This window comes from Diprion similis, chromosome 3 (genome assembly GCF_021155765.1).
Source record: "Diprion similis isolate iyDipSimi1 chromosome 3, iyDipSimi1.1, whole genome shotgun sequence".
In the NCBI taxonomy this organism is placed as follows: Eukaryota; Metazoa; Arthropoda; class Insecta; order Hymenoptera; family Diprionidae; genus Diprion; species Diprion similis.
Window position 1 is genome coordinate 2,175,344 of NC_060107.1, and position 21,615 is coordinate 2,196,958.

At 36.1% G+C, this 21,615-nt stretch overlaps 3 protein-coding genes across 8 annotated transcripts in view; 1 reads left to right on the forward strand and 2 right to left on the reverse strand.

Annotated features, from left to right (window-relative positions):
- On the forward strand, positions 1–18,809 carry LOC124404456 (putative serine protease K12H4.7). 3 transcript variants are annotated; one of them, XM_046878588.1, is made up of 11 exons: positions 1–11; positions 4,584–4,586; positions 9,821–9,826; positions 14,882–15,109; positions 15,271–15,452; positions 15,576–15,811; positions 15,979–16,114; positions 16,243–16,559; positions 16,649–16,781; positions 16,955–17,124; positions 17,226–18,809. In XM_046878588.1, the coding sequence occupies exons 4-11, from the start codon at positions 14,909–14,911 to the stop codon at positions 17,333–17,335; spliced, it is 1,485 nt and encodes a 494-aa protein (XP_046734544.1). In that variant the 5' UTR covers positions 1–11; positions 4,584–4,586; positions 9,821–9,826; positions 14,882–14,908; the 3' UTR covers positions 17,336–18,809. The 3 variants fall into 3 exon arrangements, with proteins under 3 accessions (XP_046734544.1, XP_046734543.1, XP_046734545.1); XM_046878587.1 differs by lacking the exons at positions 1–11; positions 4,584–4,586; positions 9,821–9,826 and adding an exon at positions 14,198–14,328; XM_046878589.1 differs by lacking the exons at positions 1–11; positions 4,584–4,586; positions 9,821–9,826 and adding an exon at positions 14,632–14,650.
- Positions 9,013–14,311, reverse strand: LOC124404455 (DDB1- and CUL4-associated factor 11). Of its 3 annotated transcripts, none has more exons than XM_046878583.1 (10): positions 14,178–14,311; positions 11,243–11,348; positions 10,890–11,136; positions 10,636–10,782; positions 10,347–10,528; positions 10,179–10,271; positions 9,852–10,098; positions 9,563–9,718; positions 9,325–9,431; positions 9,013–9,233 (listed from the first exon to the last, which is right to left on the reverse strand). In XM_046878583.1, exons 1-10 carry the CDS (start codon positions 14,309–14,311, stop codon positions 9,078–9,080), a joined length of 1,575 nt encoding a protein of 524 aa, XP_046734539.1. In that variant the 3' UTR covers positions 9,013–9,077. The 3 variants fall into 3 exon arrangements, with proteins under 3 accessions (XP_046734539.1, XP_046734542.1, XP_046734541.1); XM_046878586.1 differs by lacking the exon at positions 14,178–14,311 and adding an exon at positions 13,962–14,086; XM_046878585.1 differs by lacking the exon at positions 14,178–14,311 and adding an exon at positions 11,729–11,991.
- Positions 18,547–21,615, reverse strand: part of LOC124404452 (sushi, von Willebrand factor type A, EGF and pentraxin domain-containing protein 1) — a 24,662-nt gene continuing 21,593 nt past the window's right edge. Inside the window, exons 10-12 of one of the 2 annotated variants that reach the window (XR_006929011.1) lie at positions 21,126–21,615; positions 20,008–20,367; positions 19,248–19,374 (exon numbers count right to left, since the gene is read on the reverse strand). Coding sequence is in view for 1 of the 2 variants with exons in the window: in XM_046878579.1 (XP_046734535.1) it covers positions 18,978–19,374; positions 21,126–21,615 (887 nt within the window). In the remaining variant the exon portion in view is untranslated. Of the gene's footprint in view, positions 19,375–20,007; positions 20,368–21,125 lie in introns of both variants that reach the window. The other variant, XM_046878579.1, reaches the window with a different exon arrangement.

Consider the following 21,615-nt stretch of genomic DNA (forward strand, 5'->3'; position numbering starts at 1 on the left):
CACGATAGGCTGTAACGTTGTGTACATCTGTACACAAACTCACCGCGATAGTAGGTTCCGTTTGATTTGGAGACGTGTGTTTTATTATTTTTTCTTCTTTCTCAAATCACGGCTGGCTCAGAGAGGTGAAATGCTAACAATATTGAAGCACGTTTCGAAAACACTGGAGCACCGTGTGTTGATATTTTCGATTTGCCAGGCAGAGACAACGGTGTGAAACAGAAACCCGACGGTCTGAGTCCACCTCTCGAAATTCAATTTGCGTCTAGTTGCCTCCAAGACTTGACGCCGATGTGGGTTCTAAATATCCAACAACCACCACTCATCCTCGTCTAGTAAATCCGTCTTTCAGCGCAGGCGCCAAATGAAGACTTTGAAAAGACTTTGTATTTACATTCATCGTGAATAATGCATAGTACACGCATACCTGTAACCTAGCACCGCAAATGAGCTTATTCGATGTCACGTGACTGTAACGTTGGAAGATTTGAATTTTCAAACTTTGCGCTCCGACTCCCGCCGCGCGATTCGACCAACGACAGAATAATGTTCCGTTAGCCTTGTCAAGTTCGATTATTCAAACTCCTTTCTCGCAATAATTGCGGAATATTTTCGTAGAAAATATTGGGTATACAAGCATTTCGTCAAATATTAATCTGCTGGTCGAACATCTGACGCTAAACTTTGTTAATTGAATGCAGGATTTTTTTTCTAAAACCATTCTTGCAAAATATTCACTCTGTCAAATGATCTCGGAACAAATTTAAAATGTGTCATTCTATGCACCAGATAATTAATCTTAATAAATGCACGTAATGATAATAATTATACCTTAAATATGTATGTTGTGTGAAGTTGTATTAGATAATGTATGAGTAGTTCTTATTTATCTGTAGTTTTTACTCGATGGTTGCATTTACGACGGATGTGAAAGACGGCCGGTAATTAAATCGCTATAATCCCTCACTGAAAATTGTACAGACTGTATTATTTATGAGGCTTTATATACATTGTCGAGTTTGTTATTACTACGATGTTTTTTTTGTTTAAAGTCAGCTATTTTCTAATGAGATCAGCGCTACCCGCTTATTAGTATTATTTTATTAATTTTCTCTCCCTTTTATCTCTCTGTTTATTATCTCCATTTGCATTTTCACTTTTGCAATAATGCTGTCAATTAGATACTCAGTTAATCAATGTTGCATAGCGAATTATAGATGTATATTGAACGGGGCTGTCGTCATCGCTGCATTCCATTTATAATAGGGGAAAAATAAATAAATAGGAAACTCGTCTAACAAGCCAGGTGATATAATATTAATATTTCAAATCATCGAATTTACACTGGATGGATGTGAAACATCTGTTTGAAATATACAGATGTCCCTGTGTATTCTAACAATAAGTATTACGTGTTGTAAATATTGAAACTGTTAAAAGCAAAAGATGGCAAAGCGAGGCGTTATGTAAGCGAAGAAGGTAAAGATTAAAAGTTTGAAAAAAAGAAAAAAAATTACCACCGCCTCTCGGCCGTTGGGACATCACATAATAAAAAAATATAACTAGTGTTTAACCCAATTTCGAATATGCTCGACATTTGTATCTACTGTTAGATATTGTATTAATTTAAGGAAAATGTTCACGACGGCATCCGCATGTCGTCGCGAAGGAAATCGCGCAAATACCTGTTAAAACTTTCAGCATCTTGCACAATACCCATTGTAACAAAGATAGTGGCCACAATGAAATCTTTTTCACATTCTGCGCAGCTATAATAATCTGCACTGTTATTTGCAATTTGCAAATAAAATAGGTTACTTAGTAAATAAGACAATGATAATAATTTATACTTTAATCACATAAATTGATATTGTATTGCGTCATTCATGGGGGATAAATCCAAAAACCGATTGTAAGGGAAAAAAATCGAGTCGGTCGATTAATCTATTTTGATAAATAATCGATTTTACTCGACTAATCGAGGAAAAATAATGGATGAAATCGATCGATTATTTTCGGTAATTATAATCATGCAGGAATCGCAGCTTTGCCAAGTTGTGATTAACGCGTTTATTTCATAATTTTTATGGTCTCCGCTAAAACGTAGAGGAAAAGGGAACAGGAAAAATATAAGAGCAAAACAATGTATCCATAGTTCGACAAGAAATATAACATAAATTACAAGGAAACTTGTAATTACAATATGTACGCGCAAAGTTGTTGTACAATATGATAGGTATGAAAAAAGTAGGAATAAAAATTTTAAACGCCACAACACCTGCTAACAGACTGATAAAAAATGGTCTTGCTTGGCGAACTTGTCTATCAAGTCATTACGACACAGGAAATAAATCTTATAATTTGCCATAATATATAATGTATACTAATGCTGTTACGTATAATAATTAGCCGTTATATAATCCATACACCGGTCAGATAGTTTTATACCGATCAATGCCACCTCTAATGTGGCAACGATCGGGAATTATGCAATATCCACATACTGCTAGCATAAACAAAACATGTATCGGCCCCTCTCGATTATCCTCATCGATTCGCTTATATAATAATCGCGAACAAGTTGCCGCTGCACGTGAATGTCTAAGGTCACTCATACCTATTATACCTATATAAACGTAACGTTGTAACATTTTATTGTTAGAAATAACACTATGTACTTTAATTATAGTTCACGGATTAAATTATACCCACATATCGCCTATGAACGTATGTATGTCGAAATGTTAATATAGTATGTGAACTAATGATGCTATTCACTACACTTCAAGGCCATGCCCAAGCGCACTATCGACTCAAGCAGTCTAGTCGGTTATAATGACAATGATAATAAATAATTAACATGGTCTATGTCGATTAAGCTTCTTATACTTTAGAAATTTAATATAAATGTAAGAAAAATGCAAGCATTGTTATAAATTTGTGTCGGTACCATATATGTTTCGAAAGCCATGAAGCGAAAGGCGGAATAAGTAGTTTCGATTCCTGATATCACAACTTTCGAAAAAGTCTACTGACGACTGGTTTAGAAAAGAATGTAAAAAATGGTTAAAACAAAACATGTCCAACTGATATTAACAGCTTATGCAATTCTCATCGGAACCCCTATCCAAACACTCGAAATGTGTATCCTGCCTGATAGGTCATTTAAAATCGCACAACTCGTAGTATTATAGGTATGGATTTAATTTTTTTCTTCGTAACGACTATTAATTGTCCATCATTGTGTGTGTATAATGTGAATTTTGTATCAAGAAAAAGTGAGATTGAAATGACTAAAAATTTGATCGAACGTACCTTAATCGTTTTATTGTAAAGATATGAAATTGTTGTATCAAAAGAATTTGAGCTTATTTTAATTCATGTTTTTTGCGTCAAAAATTCCATGATTAAAACAGGTAATGAAATTTGTTATTACAAAAATCTTTTGCACCGGCTGAACATTAGAATTGTTCAAGCGCACAAAATGGATTCTTCGAGTCTTGTCATTTATTAACTCGATATTCAATGGGTTAGACTAAAAAATTTGCTGTTGTACGATGTATAAACAGTATAAACTGAACATTTATCAGTAGTTTTTGTTTATGTTGCAGATGAATCGAAATTTTGTATCATGCTTTCTTCGTTTCTAATAATTAGTCTGACGACAAATTTATCCCACGATTTTAACGTTATCCGTAGCTGATTTACTACTCGACTAAACTCGGTTTTATAAGTATCTCTGAAGCTACTTCCGTCGCGAGAAAGTTCACTACCTAGTGGCTGTTTATGGTACTAGTATACTGATGTTTACCATGAATATATTCTCTACTTTTTTCAAAGCATGTGGTGTTTCTTTCACTCCGTAAACAAATTCGTGCAACTGATTCAACCAGTTACGCCAAACAAGCTCTGGCTGGATCAACAAAGTATGGTATTTGATCGATGTAAATTTTTTGTTAGCTATATTATGTAGTTATTCTATTTGAAGTACCTAATTGTTTCTGTTAACGAACACGCGACTTGGAGAAACAATGCATAAACTCCAAATGAAATGATATTTAGTTGACTCAACTTTGGAAACACATCAAATCAATGGGTTCACTCGAATCAATTCATCAGTCAATCGCATTATTTGTACCAATTAAGGGATCCAAGAATGAATCGAATGGACTCCAACAAAATCTATATGGATGGTTTTTGGTATATTACTGCGGTTACAAAAGCCCAATAAAACTGTTTTGGGTGGCTGACATCAATTTTCGATTTCACACCCGACCAAGACATCACTTCGTTGCTTTCGAAAGAGAACTTGTATTCTGTAAAATAACAATTTTACTCCATCATCTTTGATATGCAGTGATCAATGCTTTTCCCTATTTTTCATATCGGAGCAACACTTTATATTAGTACCTTAGTCATAGTTGATCGCACGTAAAACATAAGGTTGCGAATTTAATAAAATCCCATTCATATGTGCAATGTGTATCGCATGTATTATAGAAAGGTAGAAAGAGGTAAGGCAAGAAGGCGGTCAGAACGTTAGGATCTCCATGACACCGTAAACTAATCTCCCATGCCTTAAGTACGTATCTACATCTCACAGCAACATTGACCTAATTAGTCAACCCCTAATAAAAATTTATTCCGACTTATGCACACCTGCGTGTATCCGATAAATATTGTAAAACTCGTTGCAAAATCTCTGGGGTCCCCATGTTCACTGCACGGCACAGTTTTATTCAACTAGAATAATAACGTTACCAGCAGCGGTAAAGATCTGACATTTTCAGGGAACATTTAAGCATTTTAGATTTAGGTATCTGATTAATTACGTGACTCTACGCTGTATTAGATATTCCTAGAAGCTCGTTTTCTGTAATCAGTCACAATCAGTAATATTCAATCCGCTATATAGTACGTCGATCTTTCCAGAATTTCGACGCTCCTGCTGATCATTTCGTAAGCAGAGTTTCAAATTTCTAATCTCCTGTAAAAGATGAAACAGTGATTAAACTATCCTTGCCATCATTTTGTTTCGAGTCAGACGGGTCCTGGTAACCAACGACTAATGGACGAGATCATATCGTCAAAATAAAATTCCAAGCGTGTCAATCGCGGCCATTTTGAACATTAAAAAAAATTCACGTTTTAGGAATGAGTTTTGCGCCACATGTTAGAAAAGCATATCTCTTTGTGTTAGATAACCGGCAATTTTTTTTAGAGGCTTCGTTCGAGAACGTGGAATGCCTCACTCCGGTGGATTCCGTCGTGCATTAGGGCTTCAAGACATCTAGGTGATCCATTAAACTAATAAAATTAAGAACACGCGTCTTATATGGTTTCTGTAAAAGGATCATACCTTTGGGTCATACCTAAGGTATAGGGCCTTATGTACTATCTAGCGATCCAGTAAGTGTTTATTATTGATGAGATATTTTTTCAATAGAGCGATTAATAATCCGTGAAAAAATCGAATTACTACAACACCAAAGCACAAATTCACTCGAATCGAAGCTACAGGGCAATACATCAATAAAGCTTCAACAATAAATCGGTTATACATTATAGGAAAAAAAAATGAACTGGACCATTTTAAAATTCTTACTTATATTTATTACTGTATCGTTATTACTTTATTTACTGATGTTTCTAATATTATAGAGCGTGTTGCGTGTCAGATTTGACATAAACAAATCAATTAGTATGTGTTTTTTACTTAAAAACTACTATTAATGCTTTTAATATTATAGTAAATGTATATATTTATGTACCGTAATATTCACATTATATTATATATCCGATAAATTGTTAATCGTACAGCTACCTAATTATATAAATTAAAGAAGGTTCTTCGGAAAAATTAATTTATCAGTATTGTAACATCGTTAGTATGACGACAAAACTTCGCAGGAACGTCCACAAGAAAATCATTCAATTTATTTAGACTATATTAGACGGTGTTTTCATAACAAACAAGAAAAGAGTACTGCTCTCTGCGCCCCCCACCGCCACCAAGAGAATGACATTTAAAAACTAGTTAACGACTCTGTACAACTGATATAAGTGTAATCACATATTTTCTGGTTCAAAACGGGATTTTACAAACTAATTCTATTTCTCGTTCCCAAACCAGTTTATAAAATTCAAACAGAGCACAGTAACTTTTTTTATATTACAAAAAAAATATTGAGGTACAGGTTTAATATTGTAGAGAGAGAAAGCAGCACCCTTTTACATTTTCTTTTTTTTTTTTTTTTATAAACTTACCAACATACGTTTTATAAATTTTGTGATTAGTTAAGACGTTTGCAAACTATACAACCGTTTTTGTCCTTCCTGCCATTTAAAGATACACGTATTTCTGGTATTATTAATTTTTTTTTCAATACCAAGTGAGTTTTTAGCTTTGCTTCTCATCTCTGCACTTCTTTTCTTTATCAGTATCAAATATCACTATACATAATATCAATCACTATGCCTTAATATTCACAAATATAGCATATATATATATACACATATACACACAGCTTGAGCATTGGACTGCATTAGCTGCATGGTATGTAACTTAAGGCATAACTAATTAAACCCTTCATATATACATCATTTTTCTGGCATGTCACTGAATCTGCGTAATTGTCTATTTAGTTGATGGTGTAAAAAAATGATTCGCACAATGAGGACGACTCATTATTCGAGACAATAGATTTTCTTTGATTAGCCAAATGTTGTTACTCTTGTACGTAAATTTGGCAGCTGGCTGATTCACAATTTGGAAACAAATGTGGTTGTTAACCAAAAAAGGATCATCTATTACTGCCAATTCGATTAGTTTTACAATGAAAAATCTGGTCCCTTTCTGTGCCATATTTCTTTTTCACTCAATTCTCACGACTAAGTTCGTATATTTTCACATAGAGATCTATTTTGTACGACATTAGAAATATAACGATATCCTTTGTTGAATTTTATGTTCGGAATGGGATTTTTCTCCTTTCACAATTAACGCAAGACAATGGCTAAGATTTTTGAATATAATACCTATCAAATACACCTCCGCTACCCAATGGTCGAAAGAGTTGATACATATGTTGTTTCATTTACCTCGTTAAATTACTCTGTGACTAGTTTTGACCGTTAACATTTAACATAAATGTACGTTGTGTACATCCCTACATGCATATTTTATGTTTGTGTGTATGTGTGTAATACAAAGCTGCTTTTATTTTTATTTACCACTATAAAGTATTAAAGTTATAAACCGTGATTGACGGTTTGGCTTTTATATTACTATACACATTATAGATACAGTCTTAAACTGGCAGACGGTGCAGCAAATCATAGTCTCGTAAACTGATTTATTAATTCTCGTATCACAGCCATATGACTTGTTATCATGGTATTTTCTTTTTTTTGTATTTTCATTTTTTTTTTTATTTTAATTCAGCGTTTCTTCAATTTGTAACTAACTTTTTTCAATCACACATATATCTATGCATCATACACAGGAAGCGTAAAATTACTTCCGTTGTAGGAAGATATACTTTTGTTAAATAAAAAACTGGATAATAAACAAATTGAATGCACCAAAAAGTTATTGTTAAACTTGATAAATATTATTTTTTTTCCTTGATATTCAGAAGCGATTGCTAAAGAGAAGAATTCATTTAACTACTTCATTAGATCAAATATTACTTCAGTCTTTCAAGATTGACGGGATAATAAATTGATTGTTTTCATTTTTAAATTTGACTTGAGCTAATAATTATTATGTGACCTAATATATTGCTGTTCAATGAAATATCATCAGGTAATTAATTTGTTGATTAAATTATGATAATAATAACAACAAAAACAACAACGACGACAATAATAAGAGAATTACAAGGATATGCTGACATTTTCTTTTTCACTTTCTAAACTATGTTTTATTTCATCTGGATTTAGGAACTACATATGTACATCATTACAGAGTTGCAGAAAATTGCATTTCTTTCTTCTGTCTTTGCTTGTTTTTTCTTTCTTTTTTTTTTTCTTCTTGTTATCCTTTTCATCGGTAATAAAAGGATACATACACAAAAAGTAAGTTACAAGACGTTTTCGTTTTGGCGTATCCCTTTAGAATCAATAATTTTTTTTACAAAGATTGGAAAGCATTGCCTTGAAAGTCAAGATGAAAAGTTTTATAGTCACTTAATGTTAGGCACCGAACGGAATTTGAATGTATAGCAAAATTGTTTGGTACAGTGAGACCAACAAATGCCAACACAGCGAGAAGATTAGGTGCCGCAATATTGAAACTCCGTCGTCACTCAGTAACACTTGTCATGGCACGACGATCAGATATAATTCTTATCGATAATTAGATTAGAGTTTGATTAAATGCTTAACTCGAAAAAATTTTACACGCCGTACTTACTGCATTGAATTGATTTCATTTCCAATCAATCCGAACTAATTAGCGGAAGCATGTCTGTATCGCTTGTTTCTTCTCCCTATTTTACAATCTGAACGTTTGACGTTTTTTTTTAATTTACACTTCTAATTAATGGGTGGATAAGTTTCAATATGTTCGAAATGGAACGTAACAGAGGGTTCTAAACTGTGATAATAAAATATTTCCGGGAATATTGTTGTTTTTGTTTTTTGACCACTCGCTGTTCACATAAGGCGAAAAAGAAAGTATTGATTAATTAGTCTCAACACACTGCCGCATTCTAGATGTTATGAAAAAAGTTAGTAACAATATTGGTATCGTAGGGGAAGCCCAGTCCGAAAAAAAGACGGAAAATAATTTTTTTTTCTTTTGTTATTTTATGTAATTTTTTTTTTTTTTACTTTAATTCCATTTATCGTGATAATATAATGTTACTCATGAAAATGGGCTGATTCTTTGACGCTGTTTAAGAAACGCAAAAAAGAAATAAAAGCTCGCTCAGTCTTGTAAAAAATCTACCTTTACTTATTATCCAACAGTCCAGGCGTCGGATATATTATTCACTTTTTTTTTCATTCGGAATAGAACCAGCCCATCCCAAACGTATGCATTACCTGGCCACGTAGCAATTTCGTTTACCTACTTAACAGGCCACTGTGTGTTTCGCACGCTGGGCAGCTATTCTTTGGCTACGTCTTAACGTACGCGGCTGCAATAAGGTATCGTTGTCGTCATCAGAGTCTGAACTGTCGAGCGAAGTTCCACCTGCGTACCGCCAACTACCTATTGTTCCGTCCCACTGTAATGGAGATTAAAAGATCCTGTTTTATGACGCAAAGGAAAGGATTCCCAAGTAACTTTTTTTTTAACGAAAAATATCAGCCACTTACAGAAGTCGATACTATTTCTTGATGAAACGGATGCCAACTAACATCTCTGACGCAGCCGTTGTGTCCATTGAGAGCGCTGACTATTACACCAGTCAATACATCATATACTGTAACATTGAATATGTAATGTGTTTAGAAATTCGATTATATTGATATACGGTGAAGATCGCTGATAAACACACTGTGTACAGATGTCAATCCTATGATAAAGTAGAGAATTCTTGAGAGATCTACTCACTTATTATTTTTCCCGTCGCACAACCTGTGTATATATATCTCTGACCCGTTGTCGCGGCTGGTGAAAAATGACAACGTATCAAAGTCTGCAACACGGAGTGCCCTCGATACGTCATCACACTTGTGTCTCCTTCGAGCATATTCTTTACTTTATACACTGCAACAGGTGAAGAATTTTCATTATTAATATCCCGAGGAAAATGAAATGGAAATCATTTACACAATTTGCAAATGAGTAATCTATGTGTGTTGGAGTGAGATTAAGGTATGGCTTTTCCATTGCAACTTACAACTTTTTGGTACTCGCTGCCACCTGTAATCCCAATTTTGCGTAGCAACGGCTTTGCGTGTGTTTTGCTCGGCATTCTCGTCAGAGAACGCTCTGACATCCCATAACTTGATTGTTTGATCTTTACTGTTCGTTACCAAATATCTACCATCTCCTCGTGGGTCAATATAAGTTATTCCGTCCATATGCCCGGCGAGAATGCCTACAGGATGAGGATCGGTTTCGCTCAATGTTCTTCTGTCCCAAACCTAAGAGATCATTGAAGAAGAAAAACCGATTATAAGAACAGAGAAGAAAAATGTTGTTTACGGAAAATAAACCGTTTTACCTTGCAAAGACCGTCGTCTCCTGCGCTGTATAAAATTTGTGACGTGTTGTCTGCAAAGGCAACTGTGTTTACATCGTCACCATGACCTGCGATCTGCAAATATTCCATTGTATTAGGATAAACAACTTGGATTAGCTAACTGCCGTTTATCACATCCTGGTAACTGACCCTAAGAGCACGTTGATGACATTCTCTGTCGTATACGTATAGATATCCGTCATTAGCACCACCAAGTATTTCCCTGCCATCGCTAGAGAATACTAGAGAAAATATACAAAATCGCCGGTCTTCTGGACACAGCGAGAGGGATTCTTGATTCCGAGAATCACCGTAAACGGGGCACAAGTATACTGGAAGATAATCAAACATCGTTAATAACAGATACTGTTGGGTTTTGTCGATAGTTTGACCACGGTTTGACCATGATCATATGATGGTTCATGAAAAATTTACTCACAGCATTCAGACCAACTAGAATATACAATGTAATTGCCATCGGGACTGAAGGCTGTGTCTAGAATACTCCATCCAACGTCACGTGCCGGAATTTTTTTGAATTCTAAAAATTCTCCATCCTGTGTGTGGTAAAGACGTAAAAATCGATCTGAAAATAAAATTTTTTAACATAAATTTATTTTACGTATAAAAATATGTATAGACCCTAGAAAAAAACGTCCAAACTGTGATATGGAATGTTGAAATTAGGCTCACCTTGACTGGCGGTAAGGAAGAATCTTCCATCTTTGGAATGCGATCCACAAAAAGCCTTGCTGCTGTATTTGGCTACTTGGCGCATTTTGTTTGGTAGAAAACTGCTGGCTATTCTACATTTTTGTCCTGCACTAAATCCTGGCCCTACGGCTCTTCTTTGTATCATAGAAGTAATCGACGTTGCTGGTTTGCTGCCAGCTTCGCCAAGTCCGCAGGCCTGTTTGGTTGCCAGGCTTATTTCACTTTTCTAAGGAAAAAAAGGAAATAAAATCAATATACCTAATAACAAACACACACACACACACGCGCGCCCGTGAAATTTGGTATGTTTGAATCTTGTCAAACTTTCTTACGTCGAGAATCGATGTGTTAGGTCTTGTTGTTACTCTGGGCGGTTGCGAACTGCCGTACTCTTCGTCGGAGTCATCCTGATCCGAAGATATGATATGTACCTGCCCACTGTAGCAGAAAAGTACAGTAAACTATAAATATCAAAGCAAATTAGTTTTCCTTAGTTTAGGGTTTCCTATGTAGCTTGCTATATAATTTTTATATAATTTGGCTGCATGGATTCGAAAATTACAATTCTGAACAGGTTCGTTGAGCTGTAACAAATCGACTGTTAATAATAATTACATAAAAATGTCAAGTCGTCTTCTGACAACGAATTCTACGTACGTCATGGGTTGAAATAATTCGTAAATAAGAAATCTGTTACTGCTGTCAAAGTGGAATAAGGCATAACGGTTTACGCGAGTAGGTATGAAGAGGTTAGGTTAGGTTGACACCCGTAAGAAAGTCCGTAATATTGCAAGAGATTATGTATATTGGATGCAAACCTTCTGATCAAGTATTGCAAGATAGCGGTGAGTCCTGGATCCTGTTCGAAATCCATACTACGCGAATTTATGGCTCCCATCCAGACGAGTAATGATGTGTTTTATATATTAAGTGTATTATATACAACTGAAACAACGTCGAAGACGATGACGACGAACAAGAAGTAGAAGAAGACAACGAAGAAGTAGAGAAGAGAAATCTAGGCGCACTGACGGTAGTAAACTTAAAAGTGTGGCCTCTGCATACACCTTTTCACAAAAGTCTCCAGGTACCACAGTTTCTTTGCACTTTATCCACCGTACAGGTTTTGCTTTTCCACTGAATGTATATGTACTACGTACGTGTATTTTAATTGTACGTTCACGTTCCACGTTTCGTCTTAATTATATTATATATATATATATATACATATACATGCGTCTATGTATATATATATATATATGTACATATATATGTATATACGCACTAAATAAATATAAAATTAAAAAATACGCTATTAATTCTCAACGCTGGCCTTCGCGCGAGAGAGAATCATTTGTTGTATTATTGTGCGATGAAGCGAGGAAAACAAATAAACAAATAATAACAGAATCATGTATTCGACGGATCGCGATCCCCCTTATCACGCGGACACTTGTACGACGGAACTGCAGTTAAAACGGCTGTCTCTGAACGAACGTCATGTGACTTACATACCTATGAATGTCCCTGTACAATACGGATAAAATTAATTCATTTCACCTCAAAATTCCCTTATCGCCTAATGACACGCTCAATTCGTTCAAGGTTTTATCGTGCGCCTAATTCAAAAACGAAAAAAAGAAAGAAGTAAATATAGAAAGGACGAAAGAGGGGGGGCGGGGGGGGGGTGGTGGTGAGAAAGAACGAGAAAGAAAGAGAAACAATTGACAAACAACAAACAAGGAAAAGAGAACTACTGTCAGATAATGCGCAATACATTTTTATCGCATACATGATGCAAACTGTATACATGTATAATATGTATGTATATGATTGGAAATCTAGCTCGTTTTTGGGATACGCTTATCGGCTAGTAGCATACAGGGAATCGATTTTGAATGGATGTATAGCACTGATGCGCATAGAAGTAATACGCTATATGTGGGACATAGACTTGTCTTTCTGTGTCGTGAAAATACCACGCGAGCGATCTGGAGGACGATTCTCATAATATATACGTAACAAAACACAATTTTTGCCTTTTGCCAGGTTTCTCCGCCCCCACGACACGGTGAAGGGAAATCCGTTGATTCGGTTGGTTGGAGATAATGTACGTGCTTAGATCACGTGACGTTATACGTTATGAGGATAGAAAGCCAAAAAAAAAAAAAAAAAAATAAACAATCAACGCTGTAGATGTTGAAAAATTATAATTCGAGAGGTTTCTTGCACGCTTCTAATCTTTGAATATATGCGAGTATTAAGCATTCAAATTTCAATGTCATTTATCGACAAAATATCACGGTTGAATGTCGAATTACACACTTGTGGGAAGCAAACTATTCGAAAATTCAAATATTTAACACTGTACATAACTATGAAGAAAATGAGTCACTGCCAGCAGCTGTAGAGCGCTGTGTTTAAATAAATTTTTACCAGTAAACAAGAGATATTTTTTTTTTTTTTTTGGCACAATTCATGGCATTATACGCATAAATATATCGCACAAATTTCGGAACAAAAAAATTGGTTACGTTATAAATATTTGGGAAGTAAAATAGTTTTTACGCGAATTTCGTACAAAATTAAACAGATCTTTGGCCCTCCGACGTACCCGAAAAATCCGCGCCTGCGATAAAGAACCATCCAACTGCGAGGTGTTTACTTCTACATAGATTAGGTATGTCTGATTGAACTAGGCGTAAAACGTAATTGACTTATATTTTAAACCGAAAAATAAAGTCTTGCATTTCTTTCACCATCCTAATAACGGGACAAACCTTTCGAACGAAATTTTCTTATTTACACAGAAGTATAATACTGTTCGTTCACATAGTTTCATACAAGAGTTTTATTGACAATAACGACCGGCGAGCTGGAAATTTCATTTGATTGATATAACAATTCAGTATATACTTCGATAATTTATGACACTGCAATGCAAGCGCGTAATTGGATAATTGGGGCGATTGATTATCTACGATATATGAATAATACGCATTTAAATATAAGAAAATGTGTAAACTATGATTATGTTCAATCTTTCTTTACCGTAGCAAGACAAATCGATGAATAATTTGCAACATCCTCCACGGGGCGATATGATTTTCGGCAAAATAGCTGAGAATGAGCTGTCGTGACGGTTAGGTTTGCTTTCTTGCATATAAACATGTTACGAAATTGTACAACGACGATAGGTTGAATGGAAAATAGTCGCTTTCTTCTTTATCGATGCTAGTTTTTGGAGAATGCATAGTCGGTACTTAACTTCTCCGTGTCATAAACGACGTTGTTGTTGTCGTCGTCGTCGTCGTAGCGCGTACCAGATGAATTCTCAATATCCTCGTCAAGCGCATGCCTGAAGAGATAAAACTGTGTTTCCCAGAATAACCCACACTCATCCATCATCCGTAACCCGGCAAGTATCGACAGCCATTTATTTACGAGAAAATAATATCATAGTTTAGTATTGCTGTCAAATTAACCGCCCTTTCTCATGTCAAATCGGTTTTAAAAACTTTTCTTATTATGAATATCAGTCCGTTATCGATTGTTTAGTTACTGCTATTCAGCGGTTGTTTTTGTTTTCTTTTTTTTTTTCTCTCTCTCCCTATAACCTTCAAATTTTCTTCTTATCCCTGTAGCTCGTAATATAGCAGGTAAAATTTCTTCTGCAAATTTACATTGTCACCAGTTTCTACCTATACATCATCTTACTTCACTTGCACAATAGTTTTAAGGTAGTTCGGAATTTCAAAAAATTAGCGATAAAGTCGTTGAACCACAATAATAATAATAACAACACTGACAACACTGATTACTGCCAGGCATTCAGTTAGATAACACTACATGTTTTTCGACATTTAAAAGAAGAAAGTAATTAACATCACTGGATTCAGAAAAACGCTTACTAATTCGTAACTTTTATCTTTTTCCTGCAGCTAATTTTTGTCGTTTCACTGTGATTTCAGATTGTTTCTCGATTGATAGGGGTTAATATGCTATTCATTCGACTACTTGTAATTCTGGTAGCTGGCATTAATGCTGCATCAGCATTGCGCAGTTTTGCACGTGGTAGAAGCAAGGGTGGAAACCTAGGAACGCCGGTTCTCTCCAAATATTACGAGCTTGCCGAGGATGAGTGGTTTGAACAGTTTCTTGACCATTTCAACCCAACAGACGCTAGAACATGGAAGCAGGTGTGTGATGATGTTTTATAGTTATATCCAAATGATCGTAATGAGGGAAAATTAGTTCTTATTACCTTAGCTCCTATTTTATATTATATTCACTCAATTCTATACGATATATGCAGTATTGATGGGAAACTCTATGTTAATATACCTTATTTTTCCTTCAGCGATATTTTACCAATTCTGCATACCACAAGAAAGGAGGGCCAGTCTTTCTTATGATTGGCGGCGAGGGAACTGCTAATGCAAAGTGGATGGCAGAAGGAGAATGGATTGAATATGCCAAGCAATATGGAGCTTTGTGTTTCCAATTAGAACATCGCTTCTACGGCAAAAGCCACCCGACTGCGTAAGCTGCAAAGTCAAAGTTTTTATTACTTTAAAACTCCAAGGCGATAATTCTACATATATAGCTTATCTTGCATTGCCTCCAGGATTTTTTTTCAAACACACCTCATGTGATTTTTTTCAGCGATTTGAGTGTGAAAAACCTCATATATCTGAGCTCTGAACAGGCGTTGGCTGATCTTGCTTATTTTATCGAGGGGATGAATCTCAAACATCAGATTCCTGCAGGAACAAAGTGGATCACTTTTGGTGGATCTTATCCGGGTTCTCTAGCTGCTTGGTCTCGCGCCAAGTATCCTCACCTTGTTCATGGAGCTATGTCAGCCAGTGGACCCCTTTTGGCACAGATTGATTTTCAGCGTGAGCATTCTATGGATATACAAACGTTTCTTTTCTGATCAGCAAAGCTCAGATCTTGACTTTGGCAGACCTGAGTTGAATTAATTTTTAGATAGCTATACACCTGAAATCTCTTCGGGCAATAATATACCGATGAATAATTTGTTTTTACTATTTGTAAATTACAGAGTATTACGTTGTAGTCGAAGATGCTTTACGAACCCATTCCCAGGCATGCATAAACGCCGTCGCTGCGGCCAATAAACAAGTTCATATCATGTTACTTCATCCTCTTGGACAAAAGGGTCTTGCGAAAAAATTCAAGTACTGTGTCATACCGTTCTTACACATTTTTACCTTTTTTTTTTCTAATCTACAGCAGTGACTCAGCATTTTTATTCTTACTGTCGAACAATTCACTACAACGTGTCGATTTTTTTTTTGAATTTAAGGTTTTGCGACCCCATCGACCCCGGTCACACGAAAAACAATGATATCGCAAATATGTATGAATCACTGGCAAGCAATTTTGCTGAGGTAGTACAGTACAACAAGGATAATCGTAAGAGTTCAAAAACAGCCAACATAACAATTGACACGATCTGTAACATCCTGGTAGATGAGAAAAGAGGCACACCTGTTTCTCGTCTCGCTGAGGTTAGCAATTTACTTCTTAAGGCAAACAAAGAAAAATGCTTCGATTATAAATACAGCAAAATGATCAGTGAACTTCGGAATGTTAGCTGGGCTGATGAGGCAGCAGAAGGAGGTTTGTAAAGTTCATACATAATCGATTGATGTTCGATCAGGGTTCGATTTAATTTTCATAAAAACTGACGCGTTTTTCAATGTTCAAAGGTCGACAATGGACTTATCAAACCTGCACCGAATTCGGATTCTTCCAGACATCGACTGCGCGACCTTTACTTTTTAGTGAAACTTTTCCAGTTGATTTCTTTGTTCAGCAGTGCACTGATATATTTGGACCAAGGTAAATTTCAATTCCAGTTTGACTGTCTAATATTAAAAGGAGCTTGCAAATTTTTATTTAATCTTCATGTCCTCTTATTCTGTGGGAATTCTTTGTGAACGAAAATGATTTAACATGTATGAATAATCACTTGTCTCAGAGACACGACAAACTTTCCTCAATTTATTTTGCAGATACAATATACATCTCCTGCAATCTGCTGTCGAACGTACCAATACAATTTACGGAGCTTTTGACTTGGATGTAAGCAATGTCGTATTTGTTCATGGCAGTATTGACCCATGGCATGCTCTTGGCAAGATAAAGTCGACCAACCCTCAAGCACCAGCTATTTACATAAACGGTGAGTCACTTTCTTTGATTAGGAAACGGTAAATAAATAGAGTATTCAGCCACTGTTTGGCCTGGAATGTTTGTTACCTATTCTCCTTCTTGTAATTCAAGGCACGGCTCACTGCGCCAACATGTATCCTAAGTCGGATAATGATCCACCACAGTTGACCGAAGCCCGGAAACGTGTTGGTCAACTGATTGGCCAATGGCTTAAGAACTGAAAGACTGATTTCAATGATATGCATTGTGGACGATAATAACTCTAGATCCAAGCCAAGCTAATTAGAACAAGATGTGAGTAACTTGGCAAACCGTGATAATGTTCTACAGACTGTGAACCTTATATGGTTATATTTTCTACAAAGTCATGATATATGTACTTAGTGATTAAGTTTAATCTTCAATGTGAATGTAAGTTTCTTTCTCAATATTGTTTAGTCTATTTCTTTTTGAAACTCGTCATGCAATAAACCGTTTTACAAAGATTATTGAAAAAGACACTCTTTACTTATTTGTCCGATATTTTATATGCATGTAGGATCACATGCTTTTTAAACGTAATGGTGATTTTTATTCATCGAAATCAATTTTAATTTCCTCCAAATAGTAACGTGACTGATTTACGATGAATTGGAAATGATAGCCCCACTTCTAAATCGTACAATTAATTTCATAAATATATTTATTCTAATACGATTGTCAATACATTGACTATAACTAATTTATATTTATAATATACATAACATGCCTTAGAGTGTTACACCCACGAATCTCTTTCAATTTTAACACTGCGTCGTGCACGGAGTACAAGTCTTAATAATATATTCAGGTAAAGTATATAAGTGCCTATAATGGCAGCAGTATATTTTACCTTAGAAATCGCGAATGACGAAATAAATAAAATTATAAAATCACTACGATTACAGTGATGTAATTAGTTCTTTAATAATAATCCGAAGTTCGTTGTATGCCGAACTATAAATTCTTGTGATGATGACTGTCTCGAGTTTTTTCTTTCTTTTACGTCGGAGCTTGTTAAGTAATATCTATCAGTTTTATCAGGGTGTTTTATTTTTATTTCTCTTCCGCATGAAAAACGTCGGCCTTGCCTTAGTACTGAAAAAAATATTACATGAAAAAAGAATTGAAAAAATGGGACCCAAAAATAATATCTGCTATTTCAGAGTTAATCGGTTCCCTCAAAGCAAGGCCAAGGTATTCATTTTGGATTCCTTCAATATCCACGTTAGTTCAAAACCGTTTTGTTAGCTTGTGTACAACATCATTTGTTGCAAAAGAAAATAAAATTAATGTATTTTGATGATTTCGTTGTGGCCTATAATTAAAATTCAGTATAATATAGGTAATTAAGTATGTATGTATGTATGTATGTATGTATATGCATTTGATCGTTGTATACAATTTCTTTTTCATTCTTTGCTTTTTTGGCATCCCTTGTGACCAGCATTGACAATATTACAATAGCATAGAACTCTGTGATAAGAATAAAATGAATCATTGCGATCATTGTGATCATAGTTTACTTGACCAATTAATTATTATTTACATCAATACATCAGCCGAGAAAAAAAGAATAATAATTTCATTTCACTTACACGGAAATACGAAGGTCGAATATTCTATGCTGTTGTAATTAGGCATCTGTATCATTTCACAAAGAAATGTGTTGAAAAATACCACTTTCTTGTAGGTGCATAAAAAATGAGTTCAATTGTACAATTCGAGAGAAAATACTTTCTTGCTTTCTGTGGTCATTCATCGCACCTCAATAAATATTCTTATACAAATAAATCAAGAATAATGTTGATTAAAACTCATTTTTCTGCATAATTATATCTGTGCTCAATATCTGTGATGAGACTGCGGCTGCCTCCATTCTGGCGTAGCTGTTCCATGGTGGTGATGATGATGATGGTGATGCCTTTTCTTGTCAGAGACGCTTGCCTGTTTGCTTGAAGGATATGCAGCAACGTCACTGACTACTAGCTCTGATCCGTCTCGTTCCGTATTATTTCCACGGAAGTTTTCTCTGTATCCAGGCTCGTCAAGCGTTTCTTTCCGACGTAGGGGTGCGTGATTTGCTTTTTGGCCCGCAGTCTCGTGAAGATTTTCCCAAGCTTGACGATAGTAGCGATTTAGTCCACCTCGGCTCTCTGATGAATTGCTATCGAAACTAGCTACTGTGTTGCAGTCAGGGGATGCCCGATGGCGGTAATGCTTGCTACCTCTACTGCGATTCCTAAATTGCAATAAAGGTTTTTCTCGTTCAGCTAACGGGCATAACTGTCAATTGAAAGTTCAGGATACATTCATTCGTCGTAAGGGATAAGAGTTGAGCGTTGTGTGAACAAAATTTTGTATCGAGATCTAAATTTGCCGGTAAATTCGTTTTGAAATTATTCCAGGAAGGTTTGGAAATTTTGTCTTGAGAGCAAGGAGATGTCAGACTTCTTAGGTATATTTCTTACATACAGCAACTGAGGGGATGGATGGAAAGTGTTGACCGAATTCAACTAAGTATATTTTTCTAGTTGTCTACTATCTCCATTCGTCCCCTCTGAATTTTTATAAAAATGACTTGAATGAATTGTATTTCTGACTTCGATAGCTTATATGTCAGACCAAGAGATGAAACACGGATTTGTTGATAAGCATTAATAAAGCATGGTTAATAATTGAAAATTGCTGAAGTCAAAACAGCGAAGAGATAGCGTGCAGGCAAGGCTGTCGATAACAAAATAAGCAGAAGGTGAATAAGAGTCATGCTTTACAGTAAACGAAATCTTACATGAAGTGTATATCTTGTAAAGTAGAATTTATTAATACGCTACATGGTGCGGTTTAAAACTGTGGACTCCAAGGCTTCGTTTACCTTGACTAGTGACACTCATGAGGATGGCACGTCGCGCGTGGCGGTGGTTCTTGATCATTGATGTATCGGTGGGCGTAGGTTGGGGGGGAGGGAGCAAACAGAATTTACAGGGATGGGTTGGAGAAGTAACCGGCACGGTGAGCGGCTGACAGACCAAAGGAATAAGGGTGATCACTGCCACGGCGGGCCGTGAGGTCTCGGCGCCCCAGGTGCTGGTCGGGGAAGGGTAGCGCCAGAAGCGTGTACCAACGCGAGGGCATCGCGGCGTCACCCCTTCCAAGGCCACCACCTCCGCCACCTCCCAACCCTCCCACCCCACCGAGCCCCCTGCGGCGCCTTCCTCCGACGCCACCGCTGCCGCTAATTACCGCCACAGCGCAAATTGTTTAAATGTTAGTTTGGTCTTTTGTTATTTTAACCATACCTACATCTTGCATAAATTATTATCTAAGTCTATAGATATTTGTCGTGCTGACTACTCCAGTTGATGGTACTAGGAAGTTGATACTTTTCTCATTCTCTTTATAATAAATAGATATTTTCAGTAAATTGAATGATAAATGATAATGTGATGATGGGACTTTTGTTTAGGTGAATGATTGGAAGCATGATTGTATCGCTTTTTTCACTTACGTACCACCAATGGAGTTTCGGTTTTATCTAATTACTACTGGATCACTGTCGGCTAAATCAATCGACCAAAAATTGTTTCCAGTATAGAGATTGAGTTTGAACTTTAAATTTTTGATTTTGAGTCGATGCAATTTAATGCCATAGAATTTAGTGACCTCATTTACGACAAAGAATACGTGAACGTAAAGTGTAAGTTTTGAGTTAAGTAAAGAGTAAGCGGTTTAATGTACGCACATACAGATGGAAAGTAAACGAATAAATATAAGCTCGCAGATAAAAAAGAAGATTAACACAAAACATTGAAAGATGGTTTTTTTTATCAAGAGACAATATGTATGTTCATTGCAAATATTCCAAAGAAGCTTATCAAGACAACTAGATACACTTTATTTTTTCAACGATGCTCTTTTCAGCCTACTCAAACAAAGTGGAGAAAAAATTAAGATGTGTGAAATAAATAAATTAGTAAGTAAGTCTCTTCTTACCTGCGTATCAGAATCACTACGGTGGTAATGACAGCAGCAAGGAAAACGAATCCTCCGAAAACACCAAGCGCTATAACAGCGCCGAGGTTCAGTTTGGCCTGGTGAGTGTTTGAGGATTGATCTCCATTTTCCACTCTAAACGGACCCGAGGGTTCAGGAACGCCAGCTCCAAACCCAGCTTGAACATTGTCAACTCCACTTCCTGCGATTTCGTTATCCTGAGGATGATCTCGGCTGTCATCAGTGATTGCAGTTGGCGCAGATGTTTTCAATGATATTGACGGCTTTCGAGGAATCGTTTCCCTAACTGTGGCAGGCAGCTCAACACTGCTGGTACCCTTTGTCGGAGGTATTGGAGATGTTCCAATACTGCTTGTGGATGAAATTGTTGTAGTAGATCGTGTGCGTGTCGGAACTAACGGTCTGGCACGTGTGCTGGTAGGCCGACTTGTTACACGGGATGGAAGTGAAACCGTTGTACGAGGTTCTT